The sequence below is a fragment of the Camelina sativa genome, chromosome 18, assembly GCF_000633955.1.
Source record: "Camelina sativa cultivar DH55 chromosome 18, Cs, whole genome shotgun sequence".
Classification (NCBI taxonomy): Eukaryota; Viridiplantae; Streptophyta; class Magnoliopsida; order Brassicales; family Brassicaceae; genus Camelina; species Camelina sativa.
Genome location: NC_025702.1, coordinates 10322889 through 10345261, shown reverse-complemented (window position 1 = coordinate 10345261; position 22373 = coordinate 10322889). Strand labels below are relative to the sequence as shown.

The 22373-nt window shown below is 34.7% G+C and overlaps 6 protein-coding genes across 6 annotated transcripts in view; 2 read left to right on the top strand and 4 right to left on the bottom strand.

Moving 5' to 3' along the window:
• Nucleotides 4858-6146, bottom strand: LOC104763322. Its single transcript, XM_010486709.1, has 2 exons — nt 5732-6146; nt 4858-5399 (listed from the first exon to the last, which is right to left on the bottom strand). The coding sequence occupies exons 1-2, from the start codon at nt 6144-6146 to the stop codon at nt 4858-4860; spliced, it is 957 nt and encodes a 318-aa protein (XP_010485011.1).
• Nucleotides 7134-7958, bottom strand: LOC104763321 (glutathione S-transferase T3-like). The gene has a single exon (XM_010486708.1). It carries the CDS (start codon nt 7956-7958, stop codon nt 7134-7136), a length of 825 nt encoding a protein of 274 aa, XP_010485010.1.
• LOC104761014 (RNA-binding protein CP31B, chloroplastic-like) lies at nt 14029-15507 on the top strand. The gene is made up of 4 exons (XM_010484032.2): nt 14029-14515; nt 14707-14808; nt 14883-15167; nt 15263-15507. Exons 1-4 carry the CDS (start codon nt 14165-14167, stop codon nt 15323-15325), a joined length of 801 nt encoding a protein of 266 aa, XP_010482334.1. The 5' UTR covers nt 14029-14164; the 3' UTR covers nt 15326-15507.
• Nucleotides 15420-16760, bottom strand: LOC104761015 (protein-L-isoaspartate O-methyltransferase 2-like). Its single transcript, XM_010484033.2, has 4 exons — nt 16539-16760; nt 16154-16421; nt 15900-16064; nt 15420-15778 (listed from the first exon to the last, which is right to left on the bottom strand). The coding sequence occupies exons 1-4, from the start codon at nt 16701-16703 to the stop codon at nt 15528-15530; spliced, it is 849 nt and encodes a 282-aa protein (XP_010482335.1). The 5' UTR covers nt 16704-16760; the 3' UTR covers nt 15420-15527.
• LOC104761013 (autophagy-related protein 16) lies at nt 17077-19739 on the top strand. The gene is made up of 5 exons (XM_010484031.2): nt 17077-17272; nt 17366-17492; nt 17998-18179; nt 18250-18445; nt 18541-19739. Coding segments are annotated over exons 1-5 (1530 nt in total). The 5' UTR covers nt 17077-17270; the 3' UTR covers nt 19564-19739.
• Nucleotides 20638-22373, bottom strand: part of LOC104761012 (quinolinate synthase, chloroplastic) — a 3979-nt gene continuing 2243 nt past the window's right edge. Inside the window, exons 3-7 of the mRNA XM_010484030.1 lie at nt 22133-22351; nt 21867-22046; nt 21299-21790; nt 21044-21205; nt 20638-20960 (exon numbers count right to left, since the gene is read on the bottom strand). Coding sequence (XP_010482332.1) covers nt 20898-20960; nt 21044-21205; nt 21299-21790; nt 21867-22046; nt 22133-22351 — 1116 coding nt within the window. The 3' untranslated portion in view covers nt 20638-20897. The remainder of the gene's footprint in view (nt 20961-21043; nt 21206-21298; nt 21791-21866; nt 22047-22132; nt 22352-22373) is intronic.

Here is a 22373-nt window from a genome sequence, read left to right as displayed (position 1 = left end):
TCGGTGATCCCGGGGTATGAAGGCAAGGGACTGGGGAGGTGAAGGTAACCATCGTTCCATGGAACCGAGGTCATAATGCCGTCCTTCCTCAATCCCTCGGTGTGGCTAGAAACTAGACGCGAAAATCCCAGATGCCATAAGCTTTGATATGCAGAGTTCATCGATGACTTGCTTCGATCCAAGATTTGCAAACAAAGAAAATAGCTGACCCAAACCAGGGTTATTGATAGAGGATGTACACGTTGTACGCACTTACAGACACAATAGCGTATAAACCGTGGAAGTGGGTTTAGAAAAAGTTTAGAGGCTTTGGACCTGGATTTAGAGGATGTAGGCTTTGCTATTGGTGAGCATAGTGGGCCGAAGCAAATGAGGCCCATTAGAAGGGAACCTAATTTCCCAAGCGGAAGCCAAGGAACTTGCAGAGATTTTTGCGCCGCAAGGGGGATCTCTGGTGAATGACAGATCGGCGGGAGCAGCCGGTGGTCGTGGCTTGATTCGGGGTTTGAGACTAGGTCCACTGGGGAAAACCCTAGTGTCACAACCTCTAGCCAAAATAAGAGCTGAGTGTGATGTCTGTCCGAACTTGACGGAGAGGTTTGAAGCATCTCCAGTGCGTGAATGGTGGGCGGAAGCAGAAGGTGGCCATGAGTTGAATCAATTTTAGAAACTAGGTCCACTGGGAAAAATCCTGGTTTCATAAGTAAACGCCAAAGTGATGGAAAGTTGGAGCGGCTCCCTAAGATTTGTAGAGATTTTTTCCGGATAAAGAGCATCTCCGGTGAGCGCGAGTCCAGTGAGAGTAGGCAAAGGTCTGGTTTTGGTTTGGAGGCAGAGGACAAAGGAGTATGAAAAGGGTTAACCAAAATGAAGAAATGGGGAAAAAAATTGCTAAGAAGAACACTCATAAAATTAGATCAAAAGCAAGTAGTAGTTGAGACCATGAGGTCCCGACGCCGGCAAGGTGGTTTCTCGAAAATCGTGAATGGGAGGCTTTTTTTTGTTTTTTAAGAGAAATTACACTCTGCTGCGTTTTTACTTAATATTAGGTTTATATATGATTTTAATTGATGATAACAATTTAAGATAAGGTAGTGCAGTGGTTATAGGTAGTTTAAAAGTGTTTCAAATATATGGTTTGAAGCTAGTAGTTGGCAATTTTTTTTTTTTTAAAACTTAATTGAAAAGGGTAAATTCAAAATTTGCTCAGGTCACCTTCTTCCCAAAAACCCTAGCGGCCGCTACACATTTCATGCATTTTGTTCATCAGATTTTTTCGTTTCTCTTTTTTTCTTTCCGTCACTTTCTCACATTTCTTGTCCAAAAAAGCTTAAATACATCTTTCATTATGAGTTTTTAGCCAAAATTGTAGTAATAGGAGTTTTTTTCCCTGATTTTTTAACGATTTGGACTAAGTCACGGCGGCTAACCTCCGCCTCCTCGCCGCGTTAATGGTCGTCGTCGCCGAATTAGTTGCTAATCTCCGAATCATAAGAATATAACCTGATGTTGCAAAGAATCCATTGATAGTTTGTAGCAACGAATCATGTTTTTATTCATGTGTTATCCAAGACAATTTGTATTATGCAAATTGAGACATGTGAACAATTAAAATAATTCGAAAATCTCCCAAAACCAGTTCAAACCTTAACATTAAAATTGGCATTTTAATCGAATCTATCATCAGAAAAATATAAATATTACAAAAGATCAAAAAAAACCAACAAACCAAACTATAGATTTGTTCCTAGATTGATTGATTCATCCTTTGATCAATGGAGAACTTCTCTTCTTCTGTTAATTTTATTCTGCCGATCTCAGATCCATCCAAGAGATGCATCAAATTCTTCCGGTTCTAGAATGAAGCTCTTCAAATCTTCTCCAAAAATCATCAACTCTAGGAAGCTCCACCACCGATTACATGCATATTTGGTGTGATTCTTCTCTTTAATTTGCTCTTATAATATGAGCAAAATAATTTGTTTATATTGTCGATTTTAATCCTTTTATTTTTTAACTAATGGCATGAAGTATATAACACAAAAAGTAAAAGGTTTATTTTTAACTATAATGGCATGATTGTAAATAACAGTTTGACCTAAAGCTTTAACGTCTTTTTCCAAATTATATATGTTGTTTGAGTAAAAGTTTGGTTGCAAGTGTTGTTTGAGTAAACAAACAACTTATAAGTGTTGTTTGAGTACTTTTCTCTATTTTTAATGAACTAACAAAATGGTAATGCTTAATAACACATAAAATAGACTCTCAAATATCATATCATCTATTTTTATTGTCACAATAGCATTTTGTTAGTGTAGTTGCAAACTTTCAACTTTCATGTAGTTTTTCAATTTTACTTTCAAACATGTAATACATTATAAAACACATACCTAAAAATATTTTACTTATGTTTTGTTCATATTTTGCATATGTTTTTGCTTAATTTTTTGTTAATATATATTCAACACTTCAAAAAACCAAAAAATGTCTAATTTGTTGCCATATATAAACAATCACACCTAAAATTTATATTTATAAAAAATTTAATGTAAACTATACTCAATGTATCAAACGATCAAATAATTTATATATATATATATATGATTTTATCATAGTTACAAAATAATATAAATATATAAATATTAAAAATACATATCATCTACGTATTGTATGGGTAACCATCTAGTATATATATATTATAAGTTTTCTTAAGAACAAAACCATTTTTTTTTACCGTAAGCCTATATGAATCTACGCACGGCACTGAGGAGCTCCAACTGATGTTCCAATATGATGATCTCCTTATGTGGTGACTTGGAAGCTCCTATCACCACATAGATTATATTATCGAACAAATAATAGTTTAAAACGTGTGCATGAGAACATACCATAGAACTTGTGGTACATATCAGCTTTGAAGGTGTAACTGCCAAACAAGGCTGGCGGCTTATAATCATTCTTGCTAAAGACGAAGCCAATATATGTCATTCCCATATGTGAGAAGCCCTCTTTGCCATGGAAAAACAGCAATATCTTTGTTCCCTCTTATGTTTCTGATCACTATAGTTTCCACCGGGTGATTAAATCGCTGAAGGAACTCCGCCATCTCGTTCTGGAGAATCGAGAAGTAGGTCGTGTAATTCACTAAAGCAGAGAAGGAAGGTATTATGAAGTAGAGTGTTCCTGTGAATGGATACACACAGAAACACTCGGGATTCGGCTCCTTGCCTTGTTTGCATGGTGAACAGTTGATATGAGGGATTTGAAATGAAGAAAGTTCTTTGATTATAGTTGAAGCTGCAAACAATATTGACAGCAGTTCAATAATCTTGAAGAAGTTTCTATGTTGACTTAAGCTTGATGATAGCTTGAGTCACAAGCTTAACCTAATCCTACCAAGTTGTGGTTTCTAAAGGGATTAGGATTATAAGAAATATTTAGGAGTTTTTTAATCATATGTGTTGCATGATATGATTAGGATTTGTCTAAGTTTCTCTATACAAGGAGATCTCAATGTGTTGCATAAGTTATGAGTTTTGAAAGATTGTGAGAGCTTTAGTTTTGAGTATGTTTCTAAAGCAACAGAAGAGTAAGTCTTTTATGAATACAATCCATTGATCTAAGTGCTTAAATTCAATATGAATAGTCACGAACAATTAGAGTATATTGAATATTCCACAGAAGGTTTACAGAAATATAGAATTTGAATATGAATCATATAGGACTATTTGAATGGATAAATAATGATTAGATTTTTGTTTCAAAAAATGAATAATTGTCAAAGCTGCATAAAATTAGATTGAATTGATTCCAAGCGTACACGTATGACTTGTGTATCCATTGATATTGGCACTTGTGAAATTATTAAAAGTTACTTGAGTCTCTGGCATAAACGAATGTATGGGTTTAGACTCGAAACCTCTTAGTAATTCATGAAAAAAAAAAAAAAAAAAACCACTTGAGTCTTGTTACGGGAACTGATTGTTTATTGGCATATAATATTATCGGATTTGGCTTAAATTGTTGGTTTTGGTTGGTTAAGTTAGTGTCTGTTTTGTTTGTTTGTTTTTTTTTTTTAGTATCCGCTGTGCAATTTGATAAATGGGTTTAGTATATTAACATAAGAGAAAATATAATTTACTCATTAATTTCTTTTTAATATTTAAATTGTATATAAGTCGTTAGTCACCAAAAGTGACCTTTTCATATTACATATACACAATGGAAAAATAAAATTTTATTTAATTGATCATGATTAGAGGACTTCTGTAAAATGATATTTAAGTTTGACTGATCAATTATTTGGTTATTTATATTTTTGGACGAGGAAGACGCGACGGTAGATTTGAATCTATCTGATGGGAACTGAAGAAAGAGTCGGTCTGACGGTTTTGACCTTTCTGACTTACCTTTTTAGACAATAACTATTAACTAACGCTTAACACTCTAAATGCCCATTGGTGATACTCATCTTAATGTCTTAAACTTTTAATAAGAATAAAAAAATATTAATTAAGTTTTGATCCTTAATCCAATGTTTCTATTTTATCTCCTTCCATTGGTCATCCTTAAACATGGGTGTCTTAAAAACTTTTTATTATAATTGTGTTTTAAATGTTGGTATAATGTTATAAATGTTGGTATATAATGTATACAATATTAAGAAAATAAAACTAGAAATTGTAGGTATAGTATAATACATTTAATTAAAAAATATACATTATTAAAACTTTAAAACATATATTACAATGATAAAAAAACAAAAACAAACTAAAAACTGGATACAATAAAAAAAACAAAAACATAGAATGATAGAAACATATAAAAGCATTATCACATAACTTAATTAACATCGGTTTAATCTTGAGTTGTGGCAAATTTTTGCCAGATATGTTCAACCAAATCAGCTTTCAACCGTCGATGTATCACTGTATCACGAACTTGATTCCAAGCGGTCATCACATTGTTCAGATCGGTAATCTTTTCGGTAGAATATGCTAAATCGACATGTGAAGTCCCGCTTCCTTCTCCTCGATAGAATATTGCTATGTTGTACAGACTGTATCCATCTCGTTCATCTTCTACAATCATATTGTGCAATATGATACATGCTCTCATGATCTTTCCTATTTTTGCCTTATCCAAAAAAAGTGCTGGATTTTTAACAATTGCAAATCGAGCTTGCAAGACTCCGAAAGTACGTTCAACATCTTTTCGGCAAGATTCTTGACATTGAGCAAATAATGATGCTTTCGGATCTTGTGGAAGTGAAATTGATTGGATGAATGTTGCCCATCTCGGATATATACCATCAGTGAGGTAGTAAGCTATATTGTAATGTCGACCATTGACAAAGTAATCTACTCTCGGAGCTCGACCTTCTATTATGTCATCAAAAACTGGTGAACGGTCAAGAACATTGATATCATTTAAAGTACCTGGAAGTCCAAAAAATTCATGCCAAATCAGAGATCTTGGGAAGCCACAACCTCTAAAACGATTGTAGGTTTTCCAGATCCACGAGAATACTGTCCTTTCCAAGCTGGTGGGCAATTCTAACATTCCTAATGCATACAATCAATGCTTCCTATCATTCCGGAAAATCCGCGTGCCTCTCCTTGATTGAGTAATCGTTGGAGATCCTCTGACGTAGGTCTTCTTAGGTACGTATCCTGAAACAAATATATAATTCCCTCCACAAAAATTTCCAAGCATAGCACTGTGGTGCTACCTGCGAGGCGGAGGTATTCATCCACCGCATCAGCTGCACAACCATATGCCAAAATACGAATGGCTGCTGTACACTTTTGTAATGCAGAGAGACTCAACCTTCCCGTAGCATCTCTTCTTTGTTGGAAATATGGTACTTCATTGGATAATGCATCAACAATACGTATGAACAATGACTTGTTCATTCGGAAACGACGACGGAAACTAGCGTGAGAGTAAGTAGCCTTTTCGCGGAAATAATCATTCCATAAAAGAGTGTGACCTTCCTCGCGTCCTCTTTCAATAAAAGCTCTTGGCTGCCTTGAACTAGTTGTCTCTTGATCATTGCCATAATCATCTAGGCAATTTTGAAATAGTCTATCAAAATTTTCATCAAAAATTTCATCATACTCATCATCTAAATCTGGAGATGACATGTCGTTGGAATATAAAATTCCTAGGATTTTATGGTGAGAAAAATAATTGGGAGCTAGCAAGAGAGATTTGGGAGAAAATATGTAAAACTTAAAAGAAAGAAGTAGCAACGGGTTGTCTTGTTTTTACAAAATAGAGAAGCAGATCATCAACACTATATATACACGTTGATTCAACTCAAGTTGGGAAAGAAAAACACAAATTAGCCACGGGTTGTCTTGTTCACGGGTTACAAAAAAACAAACCATGAAACAGGGTTTAGAAAAAAACAAGCATACTGGAGTGTTGTCTTGTGCCAACTGCTCACAAACACTGGTTGTCTTGTATGGGTTGTCTTGTTGTCTTGTGCCGACTGCTCCCAATCACGGGTTGTCTTGTGCAGAGTCTTTATTGTCTTGTGCCGACTACTCCCAATCACGGGTTTGCTGCATAACATAACATAAACAATCAGACCACACACATGTTTTGTTTCACAAAAAAAAGGAAGAAACAAACCTAGCATAACAAATCATAAAGCTGAGATTCTTGTTCCATTGCTAATAAAACATAAAACGACCAAATAGTGGTCGCATAGTAGTTCTCCAATTGGTGAAAAGGCTCTTATCGAAGTACATTTAGAGAAAGACAATATTGTTTACAATTATCAGTTGGAGCTCGTTGTTGACTATTATGAATGTGTCACGTAACATTAAAAGCAATAGGATTTGAGTAATAAAAACACCTCATAGACAAGACACAAACAAGAAGAAACATGAAACATAAGATTTGACTAATAGAAACGACTCATAAACAAGACACAAACAAGAAGATTGATTTCAGGACTAGTAAACGGCTCCTAAAGAAGACAATAATTAAGACACAAACCTGAAACAGACTATTACGAATAAGTAGTAACCAAATTATCCTAACATCTCATCTACTAGCTTCTTTCTCAGGTTGAGATCAGGTTCAGATAGATCAGTTCTGCCGACGAGAGTCTCTAGAAGTCACTACTTTGATATTCTTTCTCTCGCAGCTATTTCTTTCTCTCTGATCTCCCACGCCTGCTGTAACTTTGGCAAGGAATCACCTTGAGTAGCTTCACCACGAGCAGTCTTCTTTGTTTTGCTTTTGGATGCCTTGACACCTGGAGGGCGTTCTTCAGTTTCTTCCTCAACACGAGATGTTGTATTTGAGCTTGAGGAGTATGTGCCACTCACATCAAGCTTAGTTCTTTTGGAGTTTTCATATCCTCTATAAGCATTAGAAGTACACCACTTCTGCTCGTGGCGTAGCTCCCTCCAAGCATGCTCTAGGTTGAACTTCACTTTCTGATCATTGAAGTACAACTCGTTTGCCATTTGGAGAACATCATCTTCAGACTGGCCACTACTTCTCCGACTCGAAGCTTGGTTGTAGCATCCTACAAACTTGTTGACAGTCTCATTGATTTTTTTCCATCTTTGCTTACATTGACTGGCTCCTCTCTTTGGTTTACCCGCTACTGCTTCACTTGCTCCATAATAGAATGCTATTCGATCCCAAAAAGAACCTAGCTTTTGCCCATTGCTCACGACTGGATCTTTGCTGGTGTTTAACCAACCACTGATCAAGACAACATCTTCTTGCGGAGTCCATCTGTGTCTAGCTTCTTTTGTGTTATCATCTAGGTCTTGGACATCACTAAATTGTGAACTGAACTGAGGGATAGGTGATGAGCTTATTTGAATAGGAGGAGAAAAAGAAGGAAGAGATTCTGGATTATTCATGTCTTGTTGGCTATTCAAGAGATTGGTAAAGTTTATAGGAAAACTATAAGAATTGCTAGAACCCATAGCCTAAACTATATGAAAAATGGAGAAAAGAAGAATTGGTTTGGTGGATAGAGAACAACAAGCGGCATATATATAGTTCAAGCGTTTAAGTGTTTCTAGTGTTTGGTTGTTGTGTTTATGGTAAAGTGGTTAGGTAAGGTTTAAGTGCTTGTTGTTTTTAAGTGTGACATAACACACAACTACCTAGCATTGAGTTTAAGCACTTACTCGACAATAAGTGCTTAATTATTACAACTACCAAGCAATTAGTGTTTAAAGTGTGACAAAACAAGCTATCAATGTCAACAACCAAACAAGACTTAAACAAAGACTTACAAGGTAACCAAAACAAGAGGCGAATCAAGACTGCTTTAACTAAGTTTTGTACAATGTAACCGCAATGTTATGAGGCCAACAACTAAAACCAAAACGTCCACAAAACACAATGTAAGACTTTCTGTTTCTTGTTTATAGTTTTGACAATTTAATTCCCTAAATTTTGTTCTAGCAAGAAATATAATTCAACCAACAACTAAACAAACAGCTTTAATGTTTAAGAATCGTAAGAAGAGAAGCAAAGCTGAAGCTGAAGTAGATACAAGTCTGAGGAATAACAAACCTTCGACTAAGAAAGCCATGACAGTGGCTTCAGTCCCAATGCTTCAAAACTTGACATTCGTAGCCTCCAATTCTCCAACTGCAAGTCATTTTATATCTCTCGCGAACCATCTAAAAACAAACCCGATAAACCTCTCAAAAACAATTCAAACATAGAAGCTCTGAAAATTACAAAATTAAATACATAATTTGAGTGAGACTCACCAAAAGCTTTTGGTGCTATAGACGTCGCCACAACCATTGGAGCTCATTACTTCTGCTTTACAATCCCAATTTTCAATTTTATCCCTCACAAATCAAAAGTTTAATACCCAAAATTAGCTCCTCAAAACAGATTCACTCAAAACAGATTCTACTCAAAACAATTTGAAACAAACAGATTCACTCAAAAACCAGACGTATGTGGACTTGTAGAAAACAAAGATTATTCAGCAATTACTTTGATTGTGTCAACCAAATCAGCTTCTTACCTAACAGAGAAGAACTAAGCGGAATCGGACATCAAAAGAAGACGATGAGGAGACATCAATTTTGTCTGGAAATCGATAAGATCTTCGATTGGGTTGTGAATCAATCGATTGGGTTGTGAATCAATTTTGTCTGGAAATCGATTTTTGCTTTCCACTCTTCGTTTGTGTCGAGAGAGAGAGAGAGAGAGAGAGAGAGAGGCAAATGCAGAAAAAAAGAAAAGAAAAAAAAACAAACACAAACAATAGAGTTTTGACACGTTGAGGGTCTCTGAGTATCTATTTTCATCTGTGCAGAGACACAGTTCAAAGAAATAAAAGGATTAAAACTTTATTTTTTTTTCATTTTATTAATAAAGAAACTAAACAGATCCCATCGATTATACCGATGGGAATGCTCTAAGAGGGTGAAAGAGCAAGACTAAGACTAAGGTGTTGATTGGTTTTCCTACTTGGTAGTAGTTGCTAACAATTGATATTAATCATATAAACCATTTTTAATTGCTTTCAACCGTTCTTAACCGCTTAGAACCACTGAAATCCAAAAGTTGCTAACGCTTACGGCTGAATTTTTTTTTTTTTTAACTTAAAACAAATCAATGATAATGAAAGATTTGTTTATATATCTTCTACGTAACCATTTTACTCATTAAAGATGGAAGAAAATGAAGTATGAATATGATCGAGGAGATTAGGAAATAAACAATTACAAAAAAATAAGATTCCAGTTAACACTAACCCGATGTAAATTTAATGGCACATCGCATATAAGTTCAAAAAAATCTAAATAAATATAATATTTCATCAGAAATTAAAAAAAAAAAGATTATTTGTAAAAAATATTAAAACAAATCACCAGTGACTCTTCTCAGTTCTCGCTTGATCATTCCTACCGATGCAACTGCAACTCCACAGAACTGCAGTACAAAAATTGTTATGTGAGAGTCAAGAAAACAAAAAATTTGTCTCTTCCAAACATCAAGTACATTGGTCTTTTATTAATAATTTACCTTGACCTTGTGATTTAATGTGAGGAACTTATTATTTGTAAACTCAAACCAACATATAATTTTGTTTTAATTGTAAAATCTGAACTCTAATCAGCTTATTTGTAAATCCAAACTGACACAGAATTGTGTTCTAATTTTAAAAATCTAAACCAAGCCAATATTTAACTTTTATTAATTATAAGTATACAGAATTTTCCTTAATCTGTTTTGATTATTAATTTAATTTTGATTCATTTTTTAAATAAAATATAAGATATAATATTATGATTGGTCTTATCTCGTATGCTTGTGGTTATTATCAAGAGACTGGCTCGACCTCTCTTTGTGAGACTCGGATGAAAGTGGCACATATGCAATGAAGGATTAATTCGTGTATAGTCCAGAATTCTTACCACAAGTAAGAGCCGTGATTCATACTTTTATGTTTGAATTTTTATACAATTTGACTTGGTAATTTGACTTCATTCATACTTTTATTCATACTTCAATGTAGAAGAAGTGGACTTTGAGGAATTATTGAGTGTCCATCAGCTGGAAGCTTTTGATCGATGGTAACAACACGCTCGTTATGTTTATAAGCTTTCCGAAAAGGAAAGAAACTGACCCACATGGCCACATCATGATCGATGAACTCGCTTTTGGTCTGTCTTTTTACTAAATGTAAATAAAGCTTTCTATAAGTCATTGAAATTTTCCTAAAACAAATGTACGATCGGAGTAGGTTGTAGTTCTGCTAGCATCTCCTTAATTATATTGGTTTAGTTTGACTGAGAAATTATGTTTTCATATATCTGTTCTGTAATTGCCTACTTGCTGAAACAGAGGAATTTTTGTTTTAAATGTGTTTAGTTCTTGCTGAATGATTTCAAATATTTATTTCCAAGATATTCAAAAGTATGCTCTATACTCGCTCTAAGAAGAATAACTTTAGATGAGTGAGTTTCATACGCTAAATTAATGTACTGATGATAAGTTGAATCATAGAAATCTTAAATCAAATTTTGAGAATTATTTGTGGCAGAGAGCGGACACATATTTGCTGGGTAATTTTTTCAGATAACCTGGGTAATTTTTTCAATTTTCCTAATTGTTATTGAGAAAAAAAAACATATTTGCTCTCTCAAATTTTTGTATTTAGTTATGTTGACCTGGTTCAAAAATCATCATAGGTCCTCTATTCTAGAGACTTCAAAAGCTGATCTTGGTTTTCATAAAATTAGAATTATTTTGTTCCTTTTGCGTTTGTTGGTAGTAGATTATTAATTTTTTTTTTCTGCAAAGGGTAATTTATTCAGAATAAAATTTTTTTTCTGCAAAGGGTAATTTATTCAGAATAAAATCGTTCAAGATACAAAGGTTCTCTCAACCATACCGGAAGATTACAAGAATCTGAATAAAAATCTAATAAGTTATTACAACCCAATTTAGGTAATAAATGGGCAACCTCATTATTTGGGTAGTAGATTATTAATTATTAACAGTCTAGGCAATGTAGTTGGAGAGAAAACAAGAAATTATTGTTATATTGTTATTATATATATATATATTAAAATGTATCATCAATTATATTATCATTAGAGATATTTTGATCTATACTATTATGATGATATTCAAACTATTTGCAGCATATGTAATTATGATATAAACTTTTTACATAAACAACGATTTCAAATCACAATTCTTTGAGCAACACTAGTACACTACATAAATGTCTTGTGATATACCTACATATATATTAGAAACAAAAAGTTAAAAAAAAAATCTAATTCAGTTGCAATATTATGTCGTTGATAAAAAAACATTGTTCACCTTATTTATTTGAACTTTCAAGAATATAAAAATTATTTTCAAACCCTCAAAAATTCATGGGCAGCCACAAGGGAATAACATAATACACAAACAAATTAACAAAAGAAAAGTTAAAATGTAAGTTATGCAATAATCAATATTTTACCTTGGCTTTGTCAATACACAATCAACCTCAACATCTGAATTGCTAGTAAATCACTTTAGCGTTGTCAACCTCAACAAAAAAATACCAAAATAAATGTAATATATAATTATAAAAATTCAAAAACACCAACAACAATATTTATGAAAATATAATAAAACTGAATATGATTATAATGAAAACTTAAAAGTCAAATATTAAATAAGTCACTAAATAGTTATTCAAAAATTAAAAAAGAATTGTAAATTTAAACAAAAGAATTATTCATATTGGGAAATTAAAGCTAATGAATTAAGGAATTATTAGTGTATGAAAATTAATGTATATTTATATAGAGGTTGATACAATATGCAACAATATATAGTTCAGCAAATCTACAAATATATATAATAAGAAATTATAAGTAAAAACAATATATTTTTATTTATTGTTTATGTGATTTACTTTTTATTTCTTTAGTGAATTACTCGCTATAATTTAAAACCGCAAATGCTTACGAGAATAAAATTTTGAAATTTAATGATTTAGAGAGATTCAGGAGGGGTATAACTTATTAAGCTCTAAACCCAATACATCATTTTAAAAACATGAGGACATTATAATATAAGATCTACGATCTAAAGCATATGTTTTGTAAATTATCACATTACTTGATTAACTTTTTGGTGAAAAGTCAAATGCATAAAGTAATAAATATTTCAATATGAAATTTATTAATTTATTTTATAATAATTTTAGTATTTTTAATAAACTTTAATTATAAACCAAATTATAAATAAGTCACTAAGTTATTCAAAAATTAAAAAAGAATTGTAAATTTAAACAAAAGAATTATTCATACTGGGAAATTAAAGCTAATGAATTAAAGAATTATTAGTGTGTGAAAAATAATGTATATTTATATAGAGGTTGATACAATATGCAACAATATATAGTTCAGCAAATCTACAAATATATATAATAAGAAATTATAAGTAAAAAAATTATATATTTTTATTTATTGTTTATGTGATTTACTTTTCATTTCTTTAGTGAACCACTCGCTATAATTTAGAACCGCAAATGCTTATGAGAATAAATTTTTGAAATTTAATGATTTTGAGAGATTCAGAGGGGTATAACTTATTAAGCTCTAAACCCAATACATTGTTTTAAAACATGAGAACATTATAATATAAGATCTATGTACAAGATGATACAGGGAAACATCAACTAAATGAGATAATATTTCTTTGGTGTTTTTTATTCAATAATATATTTTTATTAATGCTCTATTTTAAAATTCTTAAATATACATATTTTATTTTATGTTGTATAAGTATAATGTTGTGATGTTTGAAAAATATATTTAGTCAAGTAGTTACAGCACAATCTCTACGACCAACTTCATTGGAGTTCGATTCTACTAAGTCACATTATCCTATATTCCTATGTAGTAGAGATTAACTATGGATTGGATTCAAGATTATGCTGCAATTTTTGATATTCAATTTTCGAACGTTTACGTTGTTCTAGCGATAAGTCTTTTAAATAATTTGTTTGAAAATTTGTAACTAGATAAAAAAAATATATTAAATTTAAAATAAATTTAAAAAAATTCTAAAATATTCTCGCAGCGTAGCGGGTATTTATCTAGTAATTTTTTAGTTTTGAGATATATAAGTATTTTAATTTACAAAAATACAATTTACATAGTTTTGGTCATATATTAGAGAATTGTACATGCAATCGATATTTAACAAACTATTTTCACTATATGTGAATATGATAAATAAATAAAAAAAAATCTTACATATACAACGATTTTAAAATCTTAGTTCTTTGAACAACATTACATAACTGTCTAGGCTAGATCCAAATATATTCTAGAACAAAAAATTGTAAAATTTTCCAAAATTCAGTAAAGATACCCAGCCTCAACCAAAAAAATATATATATACCCAGCCTCAACAACAACAAAAAAAACACTATTCAACAATTTTTTTTTTTTTTGTAAATATAAAATTAAAAACCTTTAGATAATCATCTACCAAACGAAAAGCCCATCTCGTTTATGAAAAAATGAAGTAAGAGAGAAATTATAATCTTTCACTTTCTGTCAATTACAAACCCCCTCCCGTCCTCCTCCTCTCTCACTTTTACTCTTCTTCCGACCTTCACCTTGTAACATAGCTTTTAGCTATGTCCAATTCTTCCTCTTCGACCCTTTTCTGTATTCCTTCTATCTTCAACATCTCTTCCTCTAAACCTCACCGCTCCAATTTTTACTTCCCTTCACGACCCATTAATCTCCCACTCTCTCTCAAATCCAAAACTCTCCGTAACTCATCTCCTGTTGTTACTTTTGTTTCCCAAACTTCGGATTCTGCTGAGGAAGAAGAAGGTGAGGATGGGAGCATCGGAGGCGACGGTGGCGAATTCCCGGAGCCACCGGAAGAGGCTAAATTGTTCGTCGGAAACTTGCCGTACGATGTTGATAGCCAAGCTTTGGCTATGCTCTTTGAGCAAGCTGGTACTGTTGAGATTTCAGAGGTAAATTTCTAATTTGTGTGTTTTTTTGACATTGAATCCAAATGGTGTGGGCATTGTTACTTCTTGTTTTATAGTGTGATTGGCCTTAAAGGAATGATTTTGTCTCATGGGTCTGCTTTGAAATCTGGTTTTATAGATTGATTTGTTTTAAAGGAATGATTTTTGTTTCATGGGTCTGTTTTGAATTGCAGGTTATATACAATAGGGACACTGATCAAAGTCGTGGATTTGGGTTTGTGACAATGAGTACAGTTGAAGAAGCAGAGAAAGCTGTTGCGAAGTTCAATCGCTATGTAAGCCAATTTAATCATCATTGTCTATAAAGTTAGATGTTGATTGTTGAGGTTGATTTGTACAACAACTGCAGGAAGTGAATGGGAGGCTTTTGACAGTAAACATAGCAGCTCCTAAAGGATCAAGACCGGAACGACAACCTCGTGTATATGATGATGCTGCGTTTAGGATCTATGTTGGGAATCTGCCATGGGATGTGGATAATGGTCGTTTAGAACAAGTGTTTAGCGAGCACGGGAAAGTGGTTGATGCTCGAGTGGTGTACGATAGAGAGACGGGTCGTTCGCGTGGGTTTGGCTTTGTTACAATGTCTAACGAGACTGAACTTAATGATGCCATTGCTGCTCTTGATGGACAGGTAAAAAAGGAAACACTCTCTCCATGAGTTTATTTGGTTTATCTTCTTGTGGCCTGTGGCTTTCTGTTATCTAATTGTTCCTTTTGTGTTTGCAGAATTTGGAAGGCAGAGCAATTAAAGTGAACGTGGCTGCGGAACGACCAAGGCGTGCATTTTGAAAGTTCAGTGAGTCTTAATATTGTGAGATATGATTGTAAATGTTCTCACTTGCAACTCCGATGTAGCTATGCGAAATCAAACTTGAGTTCAAGCTTTTGTAAACATATTTTCTTTATTACCCATCAAAACATATTACAAAACATTACACAACCTCTATATGTATGTACACTAAGATGTGGGATATAGAGTTTTGTTTCTTGGTTAGAATCCTCCTAACTGTTCGTCACGGCTAGTGAGGGGCACATACCTGACTGAAGTTTCTGTATGTGCCTTGATGGAACCATCTTCGTTCTTGTCAATTACCTTGAGCTCTTGAAAATAAGTTCCTAGTGGAATCACCATTCTCCCACCGGGTTTTAGCTGATCCAAAAGTGGCTGCGGGATTTCTGATGCCGCTGCTCCTACGTGTATTGCATCATACGGTGCAAACTCTTGCCAACCTTTTCTTCCATCTGCCATAAGATAAGAATGAGTCAAAAGATAAGTTTGCTCATAAGGGAAGGTTCTAGTCCTCAGTATGTATCCATGAGGGTGAAACACGCAATGTTTTGAACTTGGTAAGCAAACACCTACCACCCACATGAAGGGAGAGAGATCCTTTCTTAAGCAAAGAAGCAGCGACACTCTTTTCTATATTCTTAATAGACGTATCAACCAATTCAGGGATATGATCCACGCCAACAACGCGTCCCTCAGCTCCAACCATCAGAGCAAAACAGCCAGTCAAGTACCCAGTTCCTTCAAACATATAGCTGATTGTTAACCCAACTCCTCCACAAAACTCAAAACAGCTTAGACTATTACATAACATTAAGTATAAAGGTAACCTGAACCAACATCCAAAGCACGCATCCCGGGCTGAAGCTTATCTTCCAAGAGTTGCAAGCAAGTGGCATGCATATGCGGAGCAGAAATGGTAGCATTATAACCTATAGGCACAGGAGTATCAACATAAGCTGAAGAACCAGCTGGTAAAAAGAGACCTCTATCCAAATCTTCCATAACTTGAGCTACTCTTTTCGATGATATCACACCGTACCGCTTCAAATTTTCCACCATTGATTTCTTGCCACTCGAGCCAGCTCCACTCTGAAACTGCTATCACCCCCACAAATTAAATTCGTCTATAAGCACACCAGTCACAAATTGAACCAAATCCTTAAGAAGTAACCACAGTGAGGATAAAGTGTTGGGAATAAGACTGAAACATACCTCCATGTGGAAGAAGGAAGTGAGGAGACGACGGGAGAAGCAAGAGAGATTGAGATTTAGAAACTGAGATGATGAACCGTAGCGGTACAGTCTACGTGGCGTATGACAGAGATGACCATATGCTCTTAATGTTATTGTTGGGCATATTAAAACCTGAGCTCTCATTCTTTTTTGTTTTGTTTTAGATTCTAGTTTCTTCTCTCATGTTCTGTTTACTCTGTTCGTTGTGTTCATACACCAGTTGGATTCATATGTCGCCACGTAGCCTCATGACGTGATCTACTCTCTTTTCAGGTAACGATATAAATGGGCTTTTATAGGCCCAATAAGCTGAAATTTTGATGTGGCTTTCCGGCTGCTACTATAACAAAAATTTCACGTAAAAAATAGTGTGATAATAAATAAATGATTAATATATAATTTACCAATTTTAAATTAATGAAATTACGAAATTCATGTAGACAAATTCATTTTCTTGTTCAATACTATATATATTGATCAAAAATCATTAAGTAATCATTAATTACAAAATCTGATTTTAATCAATTTATCAATAAACTAATTTTGTTGGGAAAAATCCAAAAACATTGCAGTTTTTTTGTATTGTTGTAATTTTGGGGAATCGTAAAGCGGCGGTGGAACTTATAGTCGCCACCGTTTCCGATCAAAATCAACCTCTGCTCAAACCCTAATTCCTAACTCCACGACTCTTTTTTTGATCGATCAAGAGAGATGTAAGTCTTGATTTGAATTTTTGTTAAATAAGGTTTTTTTCCCTGATTGTTTGAAATTTTTTTTGATTCCGATGATCGTCGGAACTTTTTCAGGTCACTTGAGGAGAAAGCTATGGAAGCGATCAAAGACGCTCTGAGAGCTTTGCGTAAGCGTCATCTTCTTGAAGAAGGAGCTCATGCTCCTGCGCTTTCTGCTCTCTCTAAGCCTATTCTTTCTCAGGTAACCTTGTTCGTTCCTAATATCAATTGCTTCATATTTCGCCATTTTCATCTTCATATTGCTAGTAAACATGGAAAGGTTTAAGGTTCTTTCATATAATTTGCACTATGGAATACTTTGCAAGAAATGCTATGTAGTGTTCTTCTTTGGATTTCTTAACCAAAATTGTAGCTCTCTGTATGTTGTTTGTTCAGTGCATTTTGTGAGTTTGTCTTGACCTCTGCTTGTGTCTCCTGCACTGGATAATATAAAACATTGATCCATTTCTCTTAATCTGCTTTGTGTTTTTGGTTGTGTTGTTGTACTGTTTCTGTCACAGAGTAGTGTAAAAGTATGTCTAGTTTAGTTTTATGTTGATGCTTGCTTCAGTTGAGTAGCATGCCTCGAAGTTTGTATTGGATCCTTTTGATTTGGTTCAGCTTGGCAGTAGATTTGGTCTTATCTCTCTACAATTATCTGGAACATGTCCTGAACTCCTGATCTGGTTATGTCTTTCTGCATGTAGGGGTCAGAATGGAAGGAGAAAACAGAAAAGCTGGAAACAGAGTTACAGCAATGTTACAAAGCTCAATCCCGACTGTCTGAACAACTTGTGATAGAAGTTGCTGAATCAAGAACTTCAAAGGCTTCTTTACAGGAGAAGGAGTTGTTAATTAATGACACGCAGAAGGAATTAACCCAAACAAGGTAAGAATTGTTTTGCACTGAGTGTAAGGAATTAAGTTGTGCGATTCTTAAAACTAGAGTTGTTCTGTAGGGAAGAGTGTACACGATTACAAGAAGAGTTAGAGGAAAAGACCAAGACGGTGGATGTACTTATTGCTGAAAACCAGGAAATCCGGTCTCAGCTGGAGGAGATGACTGATAGAGCGCAAAAAGCAGAGTCTGAGAATAAAATGTTAATTGATCGGTGGATGTTACAGAAGATGCAGGATGCTGAACGTCTTAACGAGGTACATAAGGACTTCCTTTTCATTGAGAGTCTCTAATGGCAGAGTTTATTAGACCCCTTTCGTTAGGTTGGCCTTAATTCTTTTTTCTTACTTAGGCAAATGATCTCTATGAAGAAATGCTAGCTAATCTGAAGGCAAATGGTTTGGAAAATCTTGCTCGGCAACAGGTTGATGGCGTTGTCCGCCGCAATGAAGATGGAACCGATCACTTTGTTGAGTCAACCATTCCGTCAACATGTGGACACCGGATCCATGCTCATGAAGGTGGCTGTGGTTCAATAATCTTTGAATACAACTCGGGTACTCTGTTCACTGGTGGGCAAGACCGAGCTGTAAAAATGTGGGACACCAATAGCGGGACGTTAATCAAAAGCTTATTCGGTTCCTTGGGGAATATACTTGATCTTGCCGTAACCCATGACAATAAATCCGTGATCGCAGCAAGCAGCTCAAACAATTTGTTTGTTTGGGATGTAAGCTCGGGTAGGGTACGCCATACACTCACAGGCCACACCGATAAGGTTTGTGCTGTGGATGTGAGCAAATTCTCCAGCCGACATGTTGTCAGTGCAGCATATGACCGTACCATAAAACTTTGGGATTTGCAGAAAGGTTACTGCACTAACACCGTACTCTTTACCAGTAACTGCAATGCAATCTGCCTCAGCATAGATGGGCTTACGGTATTCTCAGGCCACATGGATGGGAATCTTAGGTTATGGGATATTCAAACTGGTAAACTTCTGTCTGAAGTAGCTGGACATTCTTCTGCTGTGACCTCGGTATCATTGTCCCGGAATGGAAATAGGATCTTGACGAGCGGGAGAGACAACGTGCATAATGTATTCGATACCCGGACTTTAGAAATATGTGGGACACTGAGAGCATCAGGGAACAGATTGGCATCGAATTGGAGCCGATCATGTATAAGTCCAGATGATGATTATGTGGCCGCGGGATCTGCGGATGGGACGGTTCATGTATGGTCACTGTCTAAAGGTAATATAGTGAGCATTCTCAAGGAGCAAACATCTCCTATACTGTGTTGTTCTTGGAGTGGGATCGGGAAACCATTGGCATCCGCTGATAAAAACGGATACGTTTGCACATGGACATGATTATGAAACAGTTTGAACACACTGGTTTGTTAACTCAATGCGTCGTATGCTTCCCAAAAGGATGGATGGGCGTGTATACTTTTGTCTTGTGGTGAATTCTTTCCCTCTAAAGAACTTGCATTTGATGAAATGTTTCATACCGTATATGATTGTTTTCTAAGGTTCATTTCAGTTTATTGCTCAATTTTTTCAAAAAAAAAATATATTTAATTATCAGCACCATGAGCACCACTATTTGGGTATGTTCAGTGACGCTTCGGATACTGAAGTTAAGATCAAATACTGTACTTAGGAAGTTAGGATGTTGAATTTAGATGTCCCGTGACCCTCAAGACTCGAATAGGTATGGTATATGTCGAGAATTATATTGGGTCCATACACTGTTGTCAATATGATTATGAATTTTCATATAATGAGAGTTTTTGATGATTTTTCTTTTTTTGGGGAATAATAATAGCATTTAAATCCAAAAGCTGTATTTTGGTAGATAGGGAGAAAGTTAAGGTTTTAATATGCTAAAAAAAATTGTTATATACGTGTAGACCTCGTTTTAAAAATCCTCGCCTAGCACCGATTACGCTCCGTAAAATCGTTAGACCCACTCTCTCCGCCTCGATTAATGACTAATCCCCACCTAGCATCGATTATCTGATTATACCGTCTAATCCAATTAATTCCCGCATAATTTTGTATCTACCGATTATTTTTGGAGCAAAATATAAATCAAATATATATTTTTTTGTTATTTAGATATTTAAATTAAGAGTTTATGATGTTTTACAATAACAAATGTACAAACTTTTAATTAAAATCATAATTTGTTTTCTTAATATTACGTTTTTATGTTTTTACCGTAATTTTTAAAAAAATACTATAGCTTTATATTTTATTTGATATTTACTTTTCACATAAACATAATTATAAATATATTTAGTACTATATATTTTTAATTTACTATTAATTTCATTAAATAATCCAAAAACTAGTTCCCGATTAATCCCCGTTTAATCTCCGATTTTTTCGTTAGGCGCTAGGCCCACCCTGTAAACCCCATTTGCTATATTGGTTATTAAATGCATGTTAAAGGAGATCCTTGCATCACCAACTTAGGTAAAACACGTTTACAACAGAAATGTAGAAAACGTTTCAAGTTTGTTACAATGCCACATTTTAAGCTCATTGCAAAGAGCCTCCCAACAATAATAATACATCAATAAGCCTCTCTAATATATCCACACGCCTCTTCTGTGTATATAAATGTAGTGTATCTCTTTGTGATCATTATTTCTTTGTTGATAACTAATAAACTCTCCCAATTTGTTCATATAGGCAAGTCATCTCTTGCCCTCCCAACTTAATACCTGATGAACAAGCTTCTCTGGTAGCTCCTTATTCGCCTGCAAAAGCGGGATATAGATTCAGGACTTTAATCACATTACTGAAAAACTTTATAAGAGATGAAACATATTTGATAACTCACTTGGAAGTGCCTCATGTGAAGTATTGGCTCACACCCAACATCTGCGATGAGTTTTCCTTGAGGAGTTTGTTTTTTGAATCGCTCTGCTATGAATCCCCCGAATATGTTTTCCACATCAGGTAGATTGTGGCAAACTTTCAAGAGTGAGCTAAGCGAGTTCATCTGCATTATCACAAAAAGCTTTGTATTTAGTGGAGTAAAGAGATTCATCTAGCGATCTATATCGAACAAATTGATGATAAAGCAAGAACTGACCTTCATATATGGACATGATGCACATCCACCATGAATAGAGCAGCCTTCACCGCCTGCTACTCCCGGTACAACCGGTAATGCCACATCACCAACTTTATTGGAGTTTGAACTATCTGAAGAAGTTTTTGTCATCGACTCTGATGATACAGGAAACACTACTTCAACCTTCACTTTTGAATTAGCAGAAGAACGTAGCAAACTCCTGATCACCGCGACAATAGAAGTTACCATTCCTGACTCTGTTCCAAGAACAAACTGTAGGTGGTCATCCACATTCCGGTCCACTGCTTCTTGAACCTTCTGCTTGATGAAGTCCAGTATGTTTTGTGTGGATCCAACAACACCCATGTCTCTTTTCTTTGCTTCCATTGCTAGTGAAAACATTTCACCTGGAACCTCGAGGTGAGCAGTAAGAAAGGCGTCACAGTACATGTACTTTAATCTCTCCACTACCTCGTGACCGAAGAGATGATGTACAATACATGTTCCTTCCTGAAACACAATCATATAAGCAAAAACTTCTTCTGACACTAGAGTACTGCCACAAACAACAAAAGCCAAAAATTACCTGGAAATAGTGAAGACGCGGCAGCAATGATTTAATGGTTTTTAAGCTGTGCTTACGGTGAATCTTGGCGATTTCTTCATCAGTCATCAATGTCATCTGCTGGAATAGCTTTACAATATTGGCTCCCATGTAAGAATCAGGACCATACCAAACATTTAACTCCGGCATTTGAGCAAACGCCTAATGGCATGAGACAGAGAAAGAGTTTAGAACATCAAGAATGAAGCAAAAGAAGAAAAAAAGTGAGTGAAAGCAAGAAACAAGACCTGCAGAATCGTCTGTACAACATTAGATGAAGTGCAAGTAATGGTAGGTACAAGCTCATGCGCAAAAGCTTTTGTCTCCAGAGATGTATTGATATAAACAACATGCAATGAAGGCGGAGAAAGAGAAGCAGCTTCAAGATAATTCAAGTAAGCAGGAGCAGAAGCAGCATCAGCCAGTGAACAACCAATGGTCTCATCAGACATCCTGTATACACCAACCTACAAATCCGAAAAAAAAAAT

What these genes read in the sequence shown, in the direction of transcription:
- LOC104763322 (XM_010486709.1), bottom strand. Translation starts at nt 6,146, where the DNA reads ATGTCATCTCCAGATTTAGATGATGAGTATGATGAAATTTTTGATGAA. An exon ending in TGAATACCTCCGCCTCGCAG is followed by an intron (nt 5,400 to 5,731) that starts GTAGCACCACAG and finishes ACCGTTCACCAG; the next exon opens with TTTTTGATGACATAATAGAA.
- LOC104763321 (XM_010486708.1), bottom strand. Translation starts at nt 7,958, where the DNA reads ATGGGTTCTAGCAATTCTTATAGTTTTCCTATAAACTTTACCAATCTC.
- LOC104761014 (XM_010484032.2), top strand. Translation starts at nt 14,165, where the DNA reads ATGTCCAATTCTTCCTCTTCGACCCTTTTCTGTATTCCTTCTATCTTC. An exon ending in GTACTGTTGAGATTTCAGAG is followed by an intron (nt 14,516 to 14,706) that starts GTAAATTTCTAA and finishes TTTGAATTGCAG; the next exon opens with GTTATATACAATAGGGACAC. An exon ending in TTGCTGCTCTTGATGGACAG is followed by an intron (nt 15,168 to 15,262) that starts GTAAAAAAGGAA and finishes TTGTGTTTGCAG; the next exon opens with AATTTGGAAGGCAGAGCAAT.
- LOC104761015 (XM_010484033.2), bottom strand. Translation starts at nt 16,703, where the DNA reads ATGAGAGCTCAGGTTTTAATATGCCCAACAATAACATTAAGAGCATAT. An exon ending in CTTCCTTCTTCCACATGGAG is followed by an intron (nt 16,422 to 16,538) that starts GTATGTTTCAGT and finishes GGGTGATAGCAG; the next exon opens with TTTCAGAGTGGAGCTGGCTC. An exon ending in TGCTTTGGATGTTGGTTCAG is followed by an intron (nt 16,065 to 16,153) that starts GTTACCTTTATA and finishes ATATGTTTGAAG; the next exon opens with GAACTGGGTACTTGACTGGC.
- LOC104761013 (XM_010484031.2), top strand. An exon ending in CTAAGCCTATTCTTTCTCAG is followed by an intron (nt 17,493 to 17,997) that starts GTAACCTTGTTC and finishes TTCTGCATGTAG; the next exon opens with GGGTCAGAATGGAAGGAGAA. An exon ending in AAGGAATTAACCCAAACAAG is followed by an intron (nt 18,180 to 18,249) that starts GTAAGAATTGTT and finishes GTTGTTCTGTAG; the next exon opens with GGAAGAGTGTACACGATTAC.